The sequence below is a fragment of the Cyphomyrmex costatus genome, unplaced genomic scaffold (assembly GCF_001594065.2).
Source record: "Cyphomyrmex costatus isolate MS0001 unplaced genomic scaffold, Ccosl1.0 scaffold5, whole genome shotgun sequence".
NCBI lineage: Eukaryota > Metazoa > Arthropoda > Insecta > Hymenoptera > Formicidae > Cyphomyrmex > Cyphomyrmex costatus.
In genome coordinates, this window is record NW_017279267.1 from 4,790,165 (window position 1) to 4,811,594 (window position 21,430).

Genomic DNA, 21,430 nt, shown 5'->3' on the forward strand with positions numbered 1-21,430 from the left:
AGATACGACGAAATAATAAACAGATAAATGAACTGTGAGAACGTGGAATTATAATTCCGTATGCATGTGTGACTTTGAAATAATAAATAAAACGTTGATTATACGTTTGTGTTCTGCTGCTGCCCGATGCCTTATTACAACTCCCTCCTCCTCCTCTTTTTTATGTTGTCAAACATATTTTAAAACGTGCGCATAGAAAACTATATGGCTACTGATATTTTCAGTGGATAATATATCTACTTTATCATTTTTATCGATGTTACAATAACTTATGTTGTCAAACATATTTTAAAACGTGCGCATAGAAAACTATGGCTACTGATATTTTCAGTGGATAATATATCTACTTTATCATTTTTATCGATGTTACAATACCGACTGTCTGTAACGACTGTAAAGGCGCGCCTTTGAAATTTTAGCCTATCAGAAATCGAATACATTGGTATACATAGTTTCTGATAGGCTGAAATTTCTTATTCCTTATTCCTTCTATTGTGGTTGCACCTTAATAGTAATAAAGTTACAATTAATATTTTATAGCTATATCGATTTCAGCTTATTATCATTTGGTTATTCATGGTCACACGACGCCGCCAACACATCGATCGATATATCATTTTAATAAAAAAAAAATGATAAATAATACCTGCAAGAGATAATACAGATAAGACGGATGTGGCGCGACGTTTACGCAGCGCGTCGAAATGTCGAATGACTAATTCGATACACTGGAAACAGCAGCGGCACGAGGCGAGACGAGGGCGAGGCGCGGCATAGCGTGGCTGGCTGGTTGTTCATCGGCGTTTTCGTTCCCGCGTCATTTCGTTCGTCGATACGCGTCATTGTCGATCGACTGTCGATCGTCCGTAGAATCGTGTCGCAGGACACCAGGCCACGTATGTAGGAGCAGGTAGGAACGTGACGAAGCGTATTCTTGAAAAATCGCGGATCGGAGTTGACGAGAGTTGAAAGGGAAAATTTTGTTTTTGTCGGATACGTTCGTTGTGTGGTTTGCCGTACGGAGTTGGGAGGATTTCGCAGTGGAATCTAGACTTTTCTAAGTGCAAGGCAATGGTACGATGACCGCTTTTGGGTTCCTCGTGTATGCATTCGCCGTAGCAACGGGCTCGCTCGCGTATTACAGTAAGTACAATCCGACACTATTCATTACTATGGTGGCACGTACTGTAACTTCCTGGCACGGCACGACCCAGCCCATCTTGGGTCTCCGAGTAACATGGCGCGCGGCATTACTCGCGTTATTCACGGGAATACCTATGTATGAGATGCGTAATGCAGCCCGAGTGCGTCATACGACGGATTGTTAAGTCCACTTTAGATTTTATCTGTAATCCGTTTTTATTTGTAAATTATAACTCAAGTGTGCTCTGCTTGCGATTCAATGTGCTATGTATATAATACGAAACGTTTGAAAAATCAGAGTTCACACATGCATGAAGTGCACATTAAACACACACACGTACGTGAGTACACGAAAACGTACGGCGTGATAAACTGTGATGAATTGTAGATAGAAACCTGTCAGATCTCTGTTGATTTGATACGAATTGTCTAAAATGGGCTTTACACATCTTGTTATTTTGTATCTGACAATTTGTTCTCTCTGAGTTAATTAAATCTATCGAAACTAGATTTCGCAAAGTTTCTACTGTAAATTTTGTCGACAAATTGTAGCCAGACGACAGATTAGCAGAATATGATAGCTGATAGCAGATTGGCTGTAAAAATCGAGCAGAATTTAATGTAGTCCAGTTAAATGGTTTGTTAAAATGGCAGTCTGCTCAATTTCTGCTAACAATTTATTACTAAGTATGCTTTCCTTTTAGAGGGCACACTTGACATAAACATTTTTATCATTCATTGAATATTAAGAAGGATAGGTCGACGTTTGTGTCAAGTGTGCCCTCTAAAAGGAAAGCATACTAAATCATGTTGATAAACAAAGCCAAGTGTAATTTCCTTACGAACTCTTGATATTTAGAAAACCATGAAGTATGTATCCAAGGATCAGGTAATTGAAAATCAAACTTGTTCTTAATACGTAATTAATATTTTATTAGATCGCACATCAGATCTGTAAATTTGATGGTGACTTTGTCTCAAACATTCAGAGGAGTACAGAGATTAGTTATGCTAAAGATGACTCCAAAGTAGAGTCGAAACGTTCAATATTTTTAAAGAATAAATATTCAATTACGTACTAAGAACCACGTTTGACTCTCAATTGCTTGATCCTCAGATACATACTTCATGGTCATGTTGATGTCTTGATGCCAATCTGCAATGTTCAATCCAAATTTCCTAGTAGACGTATATTTTGTTTAATGGATTACTGTGTTATTGTTGTAAAGGTATTATTATTGTAAACATATACAATTTTATATGCACATGCACTAATAATTTTATTAAAAAATTGATGTAAAGATGTAGGTTTAGAAATTTTTTTAATATTGTGTTTTATACAGTTCTTATTATGATTATCCAAATTTAATAACAAAATTTTATGATGCTTTTATAAATTTATGCTATGCGCTTATTTAATAAATACAACAGAATTTTTTTTCCCATACAGTATATTCCTTTGCCAGGAGAATATTTTATAATTTTTACATTTTTCTGAGAAAGAAGGTATGATACTTTAACAAATATTATGATTATGCCTCAGGTGACGATGAATGCATCTTTCCTCTTTTGGATAGAGCTCGTATAACAGCGACAACTTCCTTACCTGAAAGAGGACCGAAAAATGCTAGGCTGCATGGTAAGAAAGAAATGTTTAACCACTTAGTTTTTACGTCCAGGTTTTGTTTAACTTATTAGACGTAAATTATTGTACAATTGTATTTTCTATACATATGATTTAAATTATATGATACTAGCAGTAGTTTGTTGCTTGCTTTCTATCTCTACAAAGTCTGTCGTTGTCTATATTGTGCACTATATTTGCTTTTGTTTTTGCATTAATAATAGTTACAAATGATTCTACTAATACTATGCGATCTTCTCAATGAAAAAATTTCGGTAAGAATCAAGAAATTTAATTAATGCCAGCGGCCGCTGCCCGCCGCTGCGTTCAATTATAAGAATTAGGTGAGCCTGTATACATGCTCACTACATGACTCATCGCCCAATCACTTTATATTCGTCTCGTTTATTTTTATCTTTATCATCTAGTACTTTAAGTGGAAATACTTACAATCTTTTGGATTAAAAACAAAACGAATATGATATAATAAATTTATATTTGCTTCAGGTGGACGCTAACAAGTAACCTGGAGAGTATCTCAAACGAAATATTTCGAAAAGCATTGCTTTTATAATCAGAGACACATAATTTACGAATATATCAAGTGTGACCAACCAAAGAGTGCATGTGCAAATTATAGTTCAGCGATTTGATTATGCTTAGCGCCCATATTACTAGAATGTCGTCATCCATTCGTTGGGCATTTAACTGGAAAGAGTGGGATCCAAGTGTGCAGGTGCTCGAGGAAGCGACTTCTTGTCTACAAAATGATGAGAGAGAAAAACTACAAAATTTTGTGTTTCGTAAAGATATTCGAGCTTCCCTCATCGGTAGATTATTAATGAGAAAATTTGTCAATGAATATACCGATATTCCATATAACAGAATTACTTTTATCAGAGATGAAAACTACAAGCCCGTATTGAAAGATAAGTCCGTTATAATAGATTTTAATGTTTCTCATCATGGTTCCTATACGGTATTAGCGGGCGAAGTTAAAAACGTGAAAGTAGGTGTAGACATTATGGTATTAGATTACAATAAGGATAGAAACCTTACTCATTTTTTTCGTTTAATGAAGAGGCAATTTTCTGAAGCCGAATGGGAAGAGATCAGAAGCGGTAAATCGAATGCGGAGCAATTGTATATGTTTAATAGACACTGGGCATTAAAAGAAAGCTATACTAAAGCGATTGGCACAGGGGTTTCTACTGACTTAAGAACTTTAGATTTTCGAACAAATTCAAAATTAACCGAAGATTCGATTATAACCGATACAGTCTTGTTTATCAATGGAATTAAGCAAAATTGGTTGTTCGAAGAATCCTTACTCGATTCACAACATTGCGTTACCGTAGCATTACAAAAAAATGACAATTCATTACAATTACATAATACCCGATTCAGGATTATGAATTACGATGAACTTATGTTGCATGCAGTTCCACTTTGTCCGATAGATTCACAATTTATAACTCGATATTTTATGAAATCTGAACAACCATTTTAATTATTCATAAGATAATATTGAAACACGCAAAGATAATGTTTCTTAATATGTCTAAAAAAGGTGGATATTACACGTTGTGTATTATTTTAATTATAAAGTAATAAAGCATTAAAAGTAATACTTTTTACAATTCCTTTAATTACCTTACGGACTATAACTAATTTCCTACATGCAAAATATTACAATTAGTAAAAAAATTAATGTAATTTCACTTATTGTTTGCTGATCTTTGTACGGAATAAGCATAATATATCTTGAGAAACACACGATAAAAATTTTTTACAATTGAAATATAAAAAGAGAATTAATTCAGAATGTCTGTATTCATAGTGTGAGAGTGTCTGATGTTGTATATTCGTGTTAACGAGTACATTTTCAAAAATAATTTTATTATTTTCTTTCGGAGAAATGTTATGTAATATCTGAGAAATGTTTAAATATATTCTGCATTCTATTGCTGTCTAAAAAGTTTAAATTTGCAACATATACTTTAAGTTTGATACAATGATATGAATTAGACTCTGAATATAAAAGCAAAGTATTGTTAGGATTAATTTTAATTATCTGGCTCTGTTCTGTCCCATTATTCGTAAGCACTTTCTTAAGTTTACTTTGAGTTGCATGCATGCATAAATGTTGTGGTGTAGGCGGAAACGCATGGACAGCTAGCAGTTCTGATTTCGGTCAGTATTTAATAATCGACTTGGGCCAAGTGATGAACATCACAGCTGTGGCAACTCAAGGACGATCAGTGCAGAACGAATATGTTATGGAATATCGTATTAGCTATGGTACCAATGGACTCGATTATGTGGATTATAAGGAAGAAGATGGCCATGCAAAGGTAAGTTCGTTCTTTCTCGCTGCCGTTGATCTTTTAATCTTCATTGGATTTAATACTTTTGCTTTTTATAACAATTGAATGACGATGAAGCTTTGTATAATTAATAAATGTGCATGTATATAAAATTGAACTAACGTAAGGCTTGCTTATGCATGCTTGTAGAAAATAGTGGCAAAAAGTGTAATAATCTATGTAAATATGTATAGAATAGTTGATAAAGTATTGTACAAAACTTTTTATTACAAATAATATCAGGTTTGTTACTGGTAAGTATCTTAATGTGCTTTACACATACACAGATTTTTGTTTGGATAACGCTTTGCACCAATCGTTTTTTTTCCTCATTATTTGAATACTTTATTAAATATTACGTTTTTTTTTTTCTAACATAAACAAACGCATTGGGATGCAAAATAACATGTATATTGAATAGAAATTCATAGGATAACTAAATAAAAATCTGAATTAATCTTATTTGGAAATATAGATTTGTAGCTAAAGAATTGACTAGCAAGAATTATCACAAAATAAATTAAATTTATGACCTTTTCATTGTTTCCTACATCCATTTGCATGCTCCGCTTCTACTTTTCTCCTTTTACACATGGACATGGAGCTGGGCTTTACAGGAGATTCCGCGTGGTCACCAGAACTTAGCAGTTACAATCAACATCTTACCGTGGAGCTGTGGGAGAGATATGAGATACGCAGCATTTCTACGCGAGGGCGGGCGCATACTAATGAATACGTGACAGAATATATTATCCAATATTCGGATGATGGTCAAGCTTGGGCCACTTATGAAACCCAGGATGGTGTAGATGAGGTATTAAATTTCAAGGATAGAGTCTACAGTTTGTTTACTCTTATTGTATAAAGGGTAATTCTTTCACCTACAACACTACACACACACACACACACACACACTCACATACTCATCCACCATACATACACACTTATACACATACACAGAAAAAATTTTAAATATATATTTTATAATATATAAAATAAATATTATATTATAAAATATATATTGTATTATATTAAATCATAATACAAAGTTTTTGTAAAATTTCCTAGAAGGATATATTGCGACTTATAAACGAATGCCCATTAATTTAACTTTAGTAATTTTTTTTCATTGTATGTACATTGATGATAAGAGTATTATAAAATTTCTAAGTCGTTGCATTTTCATAGGAATATCGTAGAAATTCCATTAACGAAATAATTGTAAAACATTTCTTATACAATTTAAAAGATACCTTGTTTGGAATCTTCTGTTTTAATAATTGCGCTATTGGGGTTTGAAAATTTAAAATAAATTATTATATGGTGTAATTATGATATCTGAAAGAGATTATGACATGCTTATTGATAAGACTAAAAAATACTTGGATTATAAATAAGACATTACTCTATTTATTATATTTATATTATCAGATGTATCTTTTGTTTTGTCAAATATCTTTTTTTAACAGAGTAGTAGAGTATAAGTTCTGATGTATAAGTTCTATGGCAAATTCAATGATACGACAATTAACAAATAATTTTAGTGCTCGGTTATTATCAATTATCTCAAAAAGAGATCATTGCCTATAAAAAATATATATACACGTATAAAAATCATCAGAAAAAAAACAATATTTTCTTTTTCCAAAATTTCATCTATTGTAATGACACCATATTTATAGTTCTCTTATGGTCATCTGCTCTTAATATTGAATGTTCTTTGTCATTAACAATTTGCACTAACGTACATACTTTTGCAATTAACGGTGGTTGGATAACATTCATCGCATTTATTAAAAATTTACGTGAATGATCTTTGCTTGAGTGCGCGCAATAAAATATCGTGCAATTAAAATAACTTTTATAATCTTTTTTTAATATATTCAAACTGGTCTAATGCAATCAGTATTCTGTATAATATAATAATAAATCTAAGAGATTAATCGTGTTTTGCAAACAGTTTTCTATTTCTGATAGCTACTGTTCTCACAAAAGTATTTATATTTTTAACTTATAGCATGCACGCAATTTATTTAAATTATGCACGATTGTCGCGATATTAATTAAACTGACATTGAAAATGAAATAGTAAAACGGAATATTGATATAATAACAGCAGCATTCTTATTTCTCTTTTTTTTCTACAGATGTTTAAAGGTAATGTAGATGGAGATAGTACAAAGCTTAATAAATTTGATGTATCGATAATTGCACAATGGATTAGAATAAATCCAACACGATGGCGAGATAGGATATCGCTGAGGATCGAACTTTACGGATGCGATTATGGTATAATGATTATATGCTTTTGTCTTCAGAACGATAGTATATTAGTTTATAAGATGACAAATCTATCACTTTATATTCCAGTATCTGACATCGCTTCCTTTAACGGATCTTCTCTGATACGATTGGATTTACTCAGAGAACCTATCGAGACCGACAGACATTCTATACGTTTTCGATTTAAAACAAATAATGCTGACGGCGTATTAATGTATTCTCGTGGCACACAGGGTGATTACATAGCCTTGCAACTGCGCGACAACAGGATGTTGCTTAATATTGATCTCGGATCTGGTATTATGACAAGTCTATCTGTAGGCAGTCTTTTGGACGATAACATGTGGCACGATGTTGTAATCTCACGCAATCGGAAAGATATTTGGTTTTCTGTTGACAGAGTTTTGATTAAAGGTAGAATAGAAGGAGAGTTTCATCGACTGGATTTAAATCGAGAGGTAACTTTTTTTTTTAAATAAAAACGTAAAACGTTTTAGCAATCGAACATTTATGTGAATGTATTAAAATTAACTTGAATAAATGTTCTAGTTTTACATCGGCGGTGTGCCTAATAAACAGGATGGTTTGGTGGTAATCCAAAATTTTACCGGTTGTATAGAGAATTTTTATCTAAACTCGACGAATATAATTCGCGAGCTAAAGGAAACGGAAATTATAGATGAGAATTTACGATATTACAAGATTAATACGCTTTACGCTTGTCCAGAACCTCCGATAATACCTGTTACGTTTTTGACTCCTGGATCTTACGCCAAACTGAGAGGCTACGAGGGCGTAGGATCTATGAACGTTTCTCTCGCGTTTCGAACATACGAAGAGAGAGGCATAATTCTTTACCATAAATTTACGACTCCGGGTTATGTCAAGGTTGTGCACATTTTTATTTTATTTTTGAGTATCATATTTCATGCTGTGTTAGTAAATATAACGCAAATAAATTGACCTATCTTTATTATACAGCTATACTTGGAAGAAGGTAAACTGAAAGTCGACATACAAACGTATGACAACCCGGTCGCGACCTTAGACAATTTTTACGAGAAGTTCAACGACGGGAAATGGCATCAAGTAATCTTGACGATTGCTAAAAATTTGCTCGTTTTAAATGTCGACGGACGCCCGATGAAAACGGAGCGTCTCTTGAGTTTGATAACCGGATCGTATTATTTCGTTGGTGGTACGATCGGATCGGAGAGCAATAATGGCTTTATTGGCTGTATGAGAATGATAAGTATCGATGGTAATTATAAATTGCCGACCGACTGGAAGGAGGAGGAGTACTGCTGTAGGAACGAAATTGTTTTCGACTCTTGTCAGATGGTAGATCGCTGCAATCCAAATCCTTGCAAACATTTCGGTGTTTGCCGGCAAAATTCTGATGAATTTTTCTGCGATTGTGCTCATACTGGGTATACCGGTGCCGTCTGTCATACCTGTAAGTATTTAGCGTGTGTTAATGTTAAATAAATAAAATATAGAATATTTTTTTGCTAAAATTAATAATATTACGATTTTATGCAGCGTTAAATCCCTTGTCATGCGAGGCATTTAAAAATATGAATGCAGTAAATCAGCGTGCGGAAATTAAAATCGATGTTGACGGGAGCGGGCCTTTGAAGCCTTTCCCTGTCACTTGCGAGCTACTTTCCGATGGTCGCGTAATGACATTTTTGCATCATAGTAATGAGCAATTAACTCCTGTCGATGGATTTCAAGAACCTGGCAGTTTTATACAGGATATTAATTATGATGCTGATTTTGATCAAATAGAGGCTTTATTAAATCGATCTATAAGCTGTACACAAAGGATAAGTTATGCATGCAAACGTTCCAAATTATTTAATACTCCAGGTAATTGTATCTTAATTATATTTTGCGTCGCATTTGCCGAGGTACTTTTGTATCAATCTTTCTGGTCCTTTTCAGTTCCCCAAAGTGATTACTTTAGACCGAATTCGTGGTGGGTCAGTCGGAATAATCAGAAGATGGATTATTGGGGTGGCGCATTATCCGGGTCGCGAAAATGCGAGTGTGGTATAGATGGAAAATGCCAGGATATTACCAAGTGGTGCAATTGCGACGCCGATCTAGACGGATGGTTAGAGGATAGCGGAGAAATTAGAGAGAAGGAACATCTTCCTGTTAAACAATTACGTTTTGGTGATACTGGTACCCCACTCGATGAAAAAGAAGGTCGTTATATGTTAGGTCCACTTATTTGTGAAGGCGATGGTAAATTTAATCATTTATTTTTCTATTAATTTTTTCCAATATATACAGATAATAAAAATTCATTATTATTAATTTTTAACGGCACATATTATTACAGATTTATTCAAGAATGTAGTCACATTCCGCATAAGAGATGCTAGCGTCAATTTGCCAACCTTTGATATTGGGCACAACGGTGACATTTATTTCGAGTTTAAAACCACCGTCCAGGATGCTGTAATGATTCATAGCAAAGGACCCACCGATTATATCAAAATTTCTATACACAGTGGAAACCAAATACATTTCCAGTATGTGGCCGGTGGAGGACCGCTTACCGTTAGCGTGCAAACATCTTACAATTTGGGTGACGATATGTGGCATTCCGTATCAGTGGAAAGAAATCGCAAGGAAGCCCGAATCGTCATCGATGGAGCGATGAAAAACGAAGTGCGAGAACCTCCAGGTCCAGTGCGAGCGTTGCATCTTACCTCAGATTTCGTAGTTGGTTCTACGATCGATTACAAGGACGGATTCGTCGGTTGCATAAGAGCACTACTTCTCAACGGACAATTGCAAGATCTGAGAGGTTATGCTCGGCGCGGTTTGTACGGCGTTACGGAAGGTTGCATTGGTAGATGCGAAAGTAATCCTTGCCTTAATAATGGCACGTGCCACGAAGCATACGATGGATATCGGTGCGACTGCCGGTGGACCGCATTTAAGGGACCAATTTGTGCAGACGGTAAGTAGGAAAGGAAAAGTTTTCAATGTAAAATGTTCAATATAATCGGTTGCTGTTAATGTCTTTTAGTTAATATTATTTAAATATTTTCAGAGATTGGTGTATATATGAAACCTAGTTCGATGATAAAATACGATTTCATGGGTAGCTGGCGTTCCACTATCTCTGAGAAAATACGCGTTGGTTTTACGACAACGAATCCGAAAGGATTTCTATTGGGTCTATTCTCCAATATTTCTGGAGAATACATGACTATAATGATTTCAAACAGTGGACACTTACGCGTAGTATTTGACTTTGGTTTCGAGCGGCAGGAAGTCATATTTCCGAAGAAGCATTTCGGTTTGGGACAGTATCACGATGTCAGGATTGGCAGGAAAAAATCTGGCGCTATCTTAACATTGCAAGTCGATAATTATGAGACGAAAGAGTTCGAATTTAATATAAAGCATTCTGCAGACGCGCAATTCAACAATATTCAGTACATGTACATTGGCAGAAACGAGTCTATGTCGGAGGGATTCGCGGGCTGTATATCAAGAGTTGAATTTGACGATATATATCCACTGAAGCTACTCTTTCAAGAGAACGGACCTCCAAACGTCCGCTCACTCGGTTCTCCAGTAAACGAAGACTTCTGCGGAGTCGAACCGGTCACACATCCGCCATATATTAAAGAGACTCGACCACCACCTCAAGTAGATGAGGAAAAAGTGAGAGCGGCATATAACGAGACAGACACAGCTATTCTAGGAAGCGTATTAGCGATTATTCTGATTGCACTTGTGATCATGGCGATTCTTATAGGCAGATATATGTCTAGGCATAAAGGTGAATACTTGACGCAAGAAGATAAAGGTGCTGAAATTGCCCTAGATCCGGATTCAGCCGTCGTAAATTCTGCCACTGGTCATCAAGTTCAGAAAAAGAAAGAGTGGTTTATCTAAAAACTGAAATGCATCATATTAGATATGTATGCGTTAGAGAGAAGTAACAAGTACACATTAACTTAATCTAAAATTATATATACATTTTCGATAAGGATAAAATCTCTTTTGCTCCATTTAACTATGATCTTTTTATATATATAATATATATATATATACATATATAATAAAAGTATTATTACAAATATTAAAGACCCATATAATAGTTTTATTAAATACTTAAATTTTTTATTATTTAAATCTAATTGTTAATTCTATTAAAGATTTTTTTGTATATATGTGTCTCCCTGTAGAGTTTGACAAAACTATCATAGGTGTGCAACTTTGCTCCCGCCGTTTTCATATACATAGGTAGTTTTAGCGGTAAGTGGTGGTCGAAATAAATAGATATAGACATCATACAATAAACTTGAACATTTGTTAACATAATCCCATAGAAACATTAGTCGATTTGTGTCTGTATCATAAAGTTATTCTCGATTGAAAATGTCAGTTTATGAGCCAAATTCTCGTCATTTGCGGGAAGCTTTAATTTTCTGCTTCAATATGAAGAAATCTGCGGCTGAGGCTCATCGAATGCTCTCAAATATTTATGGTGAGGCCGCTATTAGTGAAAGAACGTGTCGTGAGTGGTTTCAACGCTTCAAGAACGGTGATTTTGACGTCGAAGACCGGCATAGCTCTTGTAGATGCCAGCTCGACGTAGTGTATTATGAGCTGTTAAAATCGACTGAAACAATCACAGGCGATCGCAATTGATGCGTTTCAGCCGAGTATTGAAAAACAAACGGCCACAATACAACAAGAGACACGATAAAGTGATTTTGCAGCATGACAATGCTCGACCTCATGTTGCGAAAGTGGTCAAGACATATTTGGTAACGTTGAAATGGGAAGCCATATCCCACCCGCTGTATTCTCCAGACGTTTCTCTTTCTGACTATCACTTATTTCGATCAATACCACACGGCCTGGCTGACCAGCACTTCCGGTCTTATGAAGAAGTAAAAAATTGGATCAATTCGTGAGTCGCCTCAAAAGATGACCAGTTTTTTCGACGCGGGATTCGTACGCTGCCCAAAAGATTGGAGAAAGTAGTGGCCAGCGATGGACAATACTTTGAATCATAAATGTATAACCAGTATTTTACAATAAAGCCTTGAATTTTGGGAAAAAAACGGCGGAAGCAAAGTTGCACACTTATAAAGAGGCCTAAAGAATTTTAAAACATAAAATATAAAATATTTTGTCATTCTCTCTAATAATTTTCGAACAGTTTTAGGTCATGCTATAAATTTAAGAAAGTATAAACTCAGATTGTAATTACTTCATAGAACTGAAGATGCAATTACTTCATCGAACTGAAGTTTTGACTAGGCTTTTTCGGACCGTATTTCACTATATAATATTCATCAAACTATCATTTTATAGTATATTGTTTCTTAATATTACATTTGTCGGAACTCTGCATAATATGACTGCCGATATATGTGTGTGTATACATATATTTATATATATATATATACATACATATGTATGTATGTATTTATATACATAGATTATAATTTTTTAAAGTATGATTACGATAGCAAATTTAATTTTTACATTTCGTTTACGTTCACTACGCGAAGGAGGAAAAGAATTGATTATCTTATATAATTATCATTTTATGATTAAGTGTGTGGTCGTTATACGTCCCAATTTAAATGCGTTTTGACAATGGAGCATAAAAGAGTGTTTTATGTAACATAAATAGATTTTCCATGTACAAAGCTGTCTTTACTACAGATAAACTATTTCTATATTTTGTTCTTTTTTTTTTATAGTATTCGCAGTATTAATCGAAATGTCTACCGTCCAAAGTGCGTTTAATACTTTTTTTTAGATTTATTTTATTTTCACACACTTATTTGTGGTTATTTTACAGATTTTTCTTTTTTACATAATCTGCAAACTCACTGTAGAGTAATTTAATATTAATATAGCTTTAAGGAAAATAATTGTAATAACAATAACAACAGAAATGATAATAATGATAATGATAATAATAATTGTATACTAATGATAAGCATGTGTAATACAAAATGAAAATGTACATAAGTCATTTTTATACGAATAGCACATTCGTTATTTCTTGCTATTAAATCGATAGTACAACGATTGTGTTGAAGAGAAAACATGCATTTTTCACATTTCTGTATGGATAAATCGCTAATAGTGCAAATATAATACTCAAATTTTTGAAAAAAAATAATGATCTGAATGAATATGTCTTTTTTTATATTGAGAACGGAATTAAATAAAAATAAATCCTCTATGCATTTTATCCTTGTATTTTTATTAAGACTTATTAAGACATTTTATCCTTGTATTTTTATTAAGATTTTTAGTGCACAATGCACGTTTTAAAGAAAGTTACTAAAATTTTCAAAAACTCAAAACAATCAACAATTTATGTCTTAAATATCCTTCATATAAATATTTGATTTTATTATATATACTTACCGATATTTTTTATGAAACATTTACTTACGGTTCACCTGGCAAACTTATTTCGTTGGGTGACGCTGCATCCAGACATGCGAAACGTAATTACAAGTTTCTATATATCAACACTATAATGTAGGAGAAATTTGTCATATATACTTGCAAATATACTTCAATTTTTTAAATCAAGTGCAGAAGAAAGTGATGAATTGAGCGAGTGAATTTTTAGGCACGTAAGCTGTATTTACACGTGTCAAAAACAACTGGTCGAAATATTTAAACATTAAAATACAATAACTTTCGTAAAAGAATTCGCTACCTCCAGAGCAATGTTGACTTCTCGCGTATAGAAGACTTCTACGCGATACGTGTCCCCTCTCAATATCTACATTTTTGTCTATCCTACATTTAGAAGGTAATATATCGCTAGAGCAGTCTAAATATACATACAAATGTCTCCTGTCCTCAATAAGTAAAGAATCTCAGTGCGTATTTAATAAAAGTGTCTTTAATATCACTCGTGTTTTTTTTCCGGATTGCTGTACGGCTGTATAAGTCGCATTTCATTCGTTCGCCAGTCTAATAATTCGTTTTTTACAGATCATGATCGTTGAAATGCGGCCGGATAACAAGTGGTATGTCGAATATAAATCAATTGTTGTTTTCTTTACTTTTTACCGAGAAGTCTCGCTACTTCCTCGATCGCAAGTCGAAATCTAAAACAAGAAGCTTGCAACAACTCTTTGGGACTAACCAATCGTATGTACATAGCGCGTTCCGAGTAACAAATTCAATATTTAATTGACTAAAAGAGATGAGCGCGAATTAATAGAGATAGCGATTTCTCTTAAGTATGTTGTGCTATTTTTCAAACACACTTCATACAATATCGAGATAAATTTTATCAGCGTTTTTTCTCTCATAAAATAAAGGTTACAACGTGTCAGAGAGAAATGATTGTACCGTTTGTTTTATAAAAATTATCGCACAACGAAATATGGTACAAAATATTGCAAGTACCACACTCGAGTAAATCACCGCTAATATGGTAATAACATTTAACACAATGCGAAGACTTATCTTCGGAAGTTGTTTCTTCCTCTTGCTCGTTTTAAGATATCTGTTTTTTCCATAAATAATTCATTTCTTTATTCAAAATAATTGAATGAGAATTAAACAGCAAAGTCGTCAAAGTTATTAGGAAAACAATATTTTAACATAAGATAACGTAATTTGAATTGAAAATTTCGGATTTTTCTTAATAATTTTGACGACTTTTTAACTATCGTCTAATCACTTATTTTGTTTTGGAGAAATAAATTTACATAAACCCAGACATCCTAAAATGAAATTCAAAATAAAATAATATAGAATTGATACATACATACATATGTATAGAATAGTTCTTAATTATAATGTAAATACTTCACAGCATGAATCTAATACCTAAAATGAGAAAAAATGTTACATAATGATAAAGTTTTTCCGAATCATAATAAATTATTTTTAAAATATTCTAAATATTGGAATATATTTTCATTAATTTGTTAAAAATGAAAAAAACGATACTTTTTTTCTTGTTTCTCTGTACATCGTCTGAAGTATGAACATTATTATTAAGATCTTCTGTAAATTACACATTTATAATAAATCGCGATTCCTTAGATATATTACGATCTCTTTGAGCGTCGCGTTAAATCACTTGGAACACGCACGGTGAATACGCATGAGTTTTTCAGTTGGCTTCATATTTACGCAAATATCTCCGGAAAGTCAACATATATATAATAATTTATTCATTATATTACAATAAATCGTTCTACATAATGGAGAAGAGAGCGATTGTTACACACCGAGTTCCGACAACTCGGCAGGAAGGAGTGGCGTGGTGAAACTTCCCCGCCGATCCGAACGACAACGAGGCTTGCTCGTCAACGATCGCCAAAGATAGCGACGAGATAGCGTATCACTGATATGCACGAGGGAGAGGGCTTTGGATTTAATTACAGTCGCTTAAGTACACGTGTTCCGCGAACACGGACGATGGAACCCCTACGGATGGGGCCACTAGGAGGCCGAAGTGTACCAGCCGTTCGTCGCCGATTTGTTGCTTGGATGGTAGATGTGGAAGCCGGCGCTACTGGCTGGATGATGGTAGAACTGCGGTTGTTCCGTCAGGCCTGCCGAGGCATACGCCGCTGCGGCGTCTAAGGCACTCGGATGGACAGTGGCCGAGTACACCTGAGGTTTTAAGGGTAACGGCTGAGCCGGTTCATACTGGTGACGAAGAACGGGATCCGCGTACGCCGACGAGCCTTCGTAACTGCTTATCACGTTCACAGGATGTAACTGTTGCTGCTGCTGCTGTTGTTGCTGCTGTTGCTGTTGCTGCTGTTGTTGCTGCTGTTTGTCTCGTGGCGAGACCGACGACGGCGGCGTCATCGCCGAATGGTAATCCACCGAGTAGCCGGCCGCAGTAGCAGATGTATATGATGAAACTAAACTGGTGAAAGCGTCGGCGCAGCTGGTGCCGTTCGATCCTTTTTGATTGTGAGCAGCAGCGAGCACAAATTGGTGCTCGCCGTACGTGCTGGAGCCTTCCGATCCTGGCGGCGTGGGTAGAGGTCCATTAGGGGCAGTTTCGCCCGGATAGTAGATACCGGCCGATGTAGGAGCGCGCGTACCGCCGCTAGACGTGATCCCGTGTACATTGGCACGTATCACACTCTCCCGATTGGCAGCGTAAAGTTGCCTAAGGAGCGCCGAGGCAGGTAAAGGAGCAGTGGCGGACTGTTGCGGACTCAAGTGTCCCAGATGATGATGCGCACCGATCCACTGTATCGTACTTCGCTGCTGCTGCTGCTTTAGTAACGCGTCCGTGCTGAAATCTGTCGGCTGATGAAGCGCTGCCGGCGAGCTCGATTTATTCAGCGAGCTCCCCGGGAGGTGTTTCGACATAGCCTGCTCCAGATCTTTCACCGAGGTTCCTGTGCTCTCGGCACTGTCCAGTCTGTTGCTCCCCTCGGCGCGACGTGATTTTGGACTGGTTGAACAGAGCGCCTGCTCAGTGGTCGACATCGAGTGCGTGGATGTCGCGCTAGGGCTGAGAGCGCGAGTTCTTTCACCATTCGATTCTTTCACCGCAGACTCTTCCTCATCCTCCTCTTCGTTCGAGCTACTGTCGTCGTCGTGAATTTTTCGCTTGTGCCCTCGTAATCTCACTACGAGCGTGCCGAGATTCCCGGCCGCCGTCTGCGAATCCTGTTGTAACTGGGCTATGTTGTCGTGATGTCGGCTACCCCGCTTCTCACTTTCCGATGCATGGCTCTCCTCCCGTTCCTCGGGTGGTGACCGATGCGATTGTTGTTGATCCTGATGTTGATTTGTTGGGCCGCCTCGACTGCGACCCTCTAAAATCAAAAGTCGCAACAAATATTGCCTCAAGATGGAGGTAGATGAGAACTTTCCAGACTCGACAAGCTGCGGGGAAATGTACTTTCTACTAAATCAAAGAACGTTTTGTACCTCCTCTGTCAGCGTCCGGCGATCCATTCTCCGGATCATTCCCGGCCGTATCTTCCCTTTTGACACCGGTGACTCCGTCCTCTAACTGACAGCAGTCCATAATTAAATTTTCGTATTCTCGGCCGCTATAAAAAAGACGATGAAACACAATAAGGTTTGAAAAGCGAATCCGTTCGTATACTCATTCATTTGATGACTCACCTAATGACATAATTGACGCAAATGATATTTTGCTCCTCGGCATTTTTCGAATTGCACACAACGGTAGCGCACGTCTGTAGCCACGTGAATCCGCCACTCTTGTTCATCAACCGATAGTAATGCGTCAGCACTTGTCCTTTATGGATCACTAAAATCATAATCGTAGCTAAGACTTTTGTTCGATTTATTCGCGAGAAATATACCCGCGAAAATATTAGCTAATTAAATTCTCTCATTTTTTCAAGCACTTCATGGTTTTTCTGGAAGTACTCTACAATTGATGTCGAAGCTACCGTTTGTACGACGATGAAGGAAAAGGTAGGCATTCCATATACACATATTGGGAATGCGACTCTTGATCGATCGTTTGTTTGCTTTCAGGTAAATGTTCGATTTCGTCTCTGTATAATGCTCTTAGAAGTGACATCCGTAATCTGTCCCGCAAAAGGTAAGTCGTTCGTTAAATGGTCTTCTAAATCTTTCGTTACCTCTAATTAGGATAAGGACCATCGACAATTTTCTGTATAATTATCTTTGACAATGACTCGTTTGCTCGTTTGTATCGGAGAATAGCTAGTCGCTGTCCGAGGGTTCGAACCGACGAAGACACGTTAGAGTATCGCGACGATCGCGTCGTATATTTTTTTCATAAGAAATCAAATCATTATACATGTATATATGTGTAGATATACTGATCTTAGAAATCTCTGCATTATCGTACCTCGAAGACATTCAATTAACGAAAGAGCGATTTGTTTATTGTTTTCGATCAGGGGAATCGCACGATAAATATATTCACAGCTACAATTGCGGATAATTATCTGCGCGGTTGAATGATTATCAATGAGAAACGTTGTCCCCCACGCCTACGTGGCTAGTAATTTTATGTGAAACGTTCAAATACAAACAGATACGTACTTACTAAATCTGCAAGCGGTCGCGCGCAGTCGAAAAGACCAACGTATTAATATCTTTCGTGCTTTTCTCTCTTCCCGGACAGCTTTGACACCCATCGCGCTCTTTCACCAAAGTATTTTCCTAGAACAGTAGGAGCAAGAAATTCTGCGTGGCAGATCTATCGGCTTTGTTTGTTGGGGACGTATGTATATGAATAACGTGACGGCTCTATTTTCGTTAATTGTTTCTCGAGTACAGACTGTAGCGAAAAAAAGGACACAGAGACAAATTTACTTTATACTGCTTTATATATATTATACTTATAAAAAAGGCATTAAAACGTTAATTTAATCCTTATCTGCTGATTGTATTTAACGGCCCGACGCTGTCACGTTTCTTAATCAAAGAAATTTTTCGCAATTAATTTTTGCTCGATGGAAATTTGAAAAGAGAAAGTTGAAATTATGTTCTCTCGATCCTCTTTGCGTTTTCCTTTTCCGACTTGTTACTTTTTTTTTTGCAAATTTTGCAACTCTTCTCCGCTACTATTATTTCTTTCTCTTGTCCGTTTTTTTTAGTGTTCCCTATTTAAGTACTCGTATTTCGTAAGTCCCGTTCTCGTTTTTGAACATATAACCTTTCATTTTAAAATAACTTAATCGACAAACGAAGTATTGCTGCAGGAAAGCACATCGTCGTACATGTCAGAATCATCGACGAAAATCACCTCCCACGATCGCAGTATAGCAACAGATTGCGCGACGCAACTATTGTTTAAGACAAATCACTCGGGATTTACACGCGTACATTATATTCTTTCGAACATTACACAGAAAACATTAGGGAAAGCGAGCGACGACCCTCTCGCGTGTGACTTTGTGCGCGATCGTGCAAACGGTACTCATTCGACTTGACTACGATCGAACGTGGCGAATTATGACCAGTCATACTCACGATCTATGTGAGATTTCCGAAGACGATTCGCGTCCTCGCCGTGGCACAACGTATAGAGGTTCTTCCCCGTCAATTCGTCGGCGGTGTAGTCCAGCAATTCAGATACCCTGAGAACAACATAAATTACAATGCTTCTATTACAAAGCCGTTATATAATACATTCGTCTGTTTCATATCCATTTCTACCAATGTCGATTGACTTCAATCTCTATTTAATTTATTCTTGATATTTTTCTAATTCTATAGTTCTAATTCTTAGAACTGTAGAGAAAAAAATTTACACTTTGTCACACATAGCAACGTAAATTTTAAAAATTATTTGTAATCTGACGAATTAATACATAAATATTTCTATAAACTTAACTTTAATTATAAATTTTTTAAAAATTTATTTATAAATTTAAAAAAATTTAATTTTGCAAATTGTTTAATTACTGTAAAAAAGAAATATCTAAGTTTATTTGTTGTGGCTTTACTTTATGTACGTATAAATGTACGCGTTTAATGGTGGATCCCAAAATGGTTCGCTATAATTGTTGTGTTTTTACATGTAATTATTTTGCAATGTGCGATTTTTCTTCAACAGTGCTATAGACTCGATTCGATATAAACGCTACTCACTTTGGCTCACAATGTGCTATCCGAAAGTCGAAGCTGATCCGTGTGACGAACATATCGGTTTCGAGACGAATTTCATGTACACTGGGCGGTGGAAGTGCGATAGCTAGTCCAACCATGCCCATCAAAGGCGGCGCAGACTTCCTCGCATGACTGAATATAAACTGCGGCCTCAAACGACACAGCAACAGCACGACCTGTATATATACGCGTGTAAAAAAAGTATATTATAAAAAACGTAAAATTGTATTCCACAATATTAGGACCATCGCGTTAAATGGCGCAAATTAAAATGTGAAGATAAGCAAATCGAGATTTTATTAAGAGCGATTTCGCTTACCCGATAACCAGATGACTTGAAATGACACCCTCTCTTCGTCAGAGTGGATTTCATTCTAACGCAAAATGCCCGGTCGTACCCTTTGTACAGTCCGGTCGCCGACAGCGACATTACCGAAGACACTGAGGATAGATACGAGAAGGAATTGAGTCTCCGAAATACACTCGGATATTTGCGCTGCATTCTTTAACCCTTTTTGTCTTTTTTATTGACGGGAGTCAAGAGGCGCTCAGTTATAAAAATTATTATAAAAATTTAATTATAAAACAATAATCAATCATAATAATAAAAAATTAATTATAAAAATCAACGTATGTTAAAACATTTTTTTATAAAAAAAAAAATTTTTTTTTTAATCATTTTTAATCTTCGCAGTTTAAGGGTTATTCAGTGAGCAACGCGTTTCAACATAACGTGACACGAAAAAAAGTTTACCGTCGGGATTTGCAGTAGAGGAAGAACCGTGCTCTTCCGACGCGCCGCTACTCGGTGAGGCTAGACCGGAATTCGACGAGTGCGGGGCCGAGGTGCTTGTCGACGACGCGAGTCCCAGACCGAGCTGCTCGGCGACCTCAGCGTGATCTTGCTGATGGACGTAGTCAAAAACGCTTGACCCCGTCATCTCTACCTAGAATTAAATGCAACGGTTTTCTCCACGATGGGATTTATCTCGTGCCTATACCGTCGGGGGACGGAATCGTGCCGCCGCGACAGGTCGGTTTCGGCGCGAGGCATGTAGGGGTACACAGAGGGTACGTATATAGGGGTGCGTAGAGCTCGAAGGAAGCCAGACAAGGTGAACGGGCGCTGCAGCCATGTTTGTGCCAACGTCGGCTTTCCCGTCGGTTTTCCGAATCCCCGAAACACCCTATTGATTGCCCGCACGAGCTTCGCAGAGAACCGAGAGGCTAGAGCTACACCGGTCACCTCCCGTACCCTCCTTCTCCCCGCTTTATCCCCCCGGCACCGCTCTTCTCTACTCTCTTTCCCCGTCCACCTTCTCGCTCGCGGCATTAGGAATGGCGAACACGCCGCCGTGCAGAGGCTACGTGAGCCGCATGCGACCAC

At 36.6% G+C, this 21,430-nt stretch overlaps 3 protein-coding genes across 3 annotated transcripts in view; 2 read left to right on the top strand and 1 right to left on the bottom strand.

Annotated features, from left to right (window-relative positions):
* Positions 1-779: 779 nt before the first annotated feature.
* Nrx-IV (neurexin-4) lies at positions 780-11,391 on the top strand. The gene is made up of 11 exons (XM_018545683.1): positions 780-1,143; positions 2,687-2,782; positions 4,925-5,121; positions 7,281-7,422; positions 7,504-7,874; positions 7,966-8,304; positions 8,398-8,872; positions 8,959-9,288; positions 9,364-9,669; positions 9,767-10,393; positions 10,487-11,391. The coding sequence occupies exons 1-11, from the start codon at positions 1,080-1,082 to the stop codon at positions 11,338-11,340; spliced, it is 3,801 nt and encodes a 1,266-aa protein (XP_018401185.1). The 5' UTR covers positions 780-1,079; the 3' UTR covers positions 11,341-11,391.
* Positions 2,967-4,300, top strand: LOC108778480 (L-aminoadipate-semialdehyde dehydrogenase-phosphopantetheinyl transferase). The gene is made up of 2 exons (XM_018545684.1): positions 2,967-3,111; positions 3,275-4,300. The coding sequence occupies exon 2, from the start codon at positions 3,423-3,425 to the stop codon at positions 4,275-4,277; it is 855 nt and encodes a 284-aa protein (XP_018401186.1). The 5' UTR covers positions 2,967-3,111; positions 3,275-3,422; the 3' UTR covers positions 4,278-4,300.
* Positions 11,392-15,803: 4,412 nt separating the features above from the next.
* The window catches only part of LOC108778341 (protein trachealess), an 84,063-nt gene continuing 78,436 nt past the window's right edge, over positions 15,804-21,430 (bottom strand). Inside the window, exons 8-14 of the mRNA XM_018545496.1 lie at positions 20,798-20,990; positions 20,363-20,484; positions 20,026-20,219; positions 19,405-19,511; positions 17,554-17,701; positions 17,353-17,477; positions 15,804-17,237 (exon numbers count right to left, since the gene is read on the bottom strand). Coding sequence (XP_018400998.1) covers positions 15,895-17,237; positions 17,353-17,477; positions 17,554-17,701; positions 19,405-19,511; positions 20,026-20,219; positions 20,363-20,484; positions 20,798-20,990 — 2,232 coding nt within the window. The 3' untranslated portion in view covers positions 15,804-15,894. The remainder of the gene's footprint in view (positions 17,238-17,352; positions 17,478-17,553; positions 17,702-19,404; positions 19,512-20,025; positions 20,220-20,362; positions 20,485-20,797; positions 20,991-21,430) is intronic.

What these genes read in the sequence shown, in the direction of transcription:
- Nrx-IV (XM_018545683.1), top strand. Translation starts at nt 1,080, where the DNA reads ATGACCGCTTTTGGGTTCCTCGTGTATGCATTCGCCGTAGCAACGGGC. An exon ending in CGGTGCCGTCTGTCATACCT is followed by an intron (nt 8,873 to 8,958) that starts GTAAGTATTTAG and finishes GATTTTATGCAG; the next exon opens with CGTTAAATCCCTTGTCATGC. An exon ending in CAAATTATTTAATACTCCAG is followed by an intron (nt 9,289 to 9,363) that starts GTAATTGTATCT and finishes GGTCCTTTTCAG; the next exon opens with TTCCCCAAAGTGATTACTTT.
- LOC108778480 (XM_018545684.1), top strand. Translation starts at nt 3,423, where the DNA reads ATGCTTAGCGCCCATATTACTAGAATGTCGTCATCCATTCGTTGGGCA.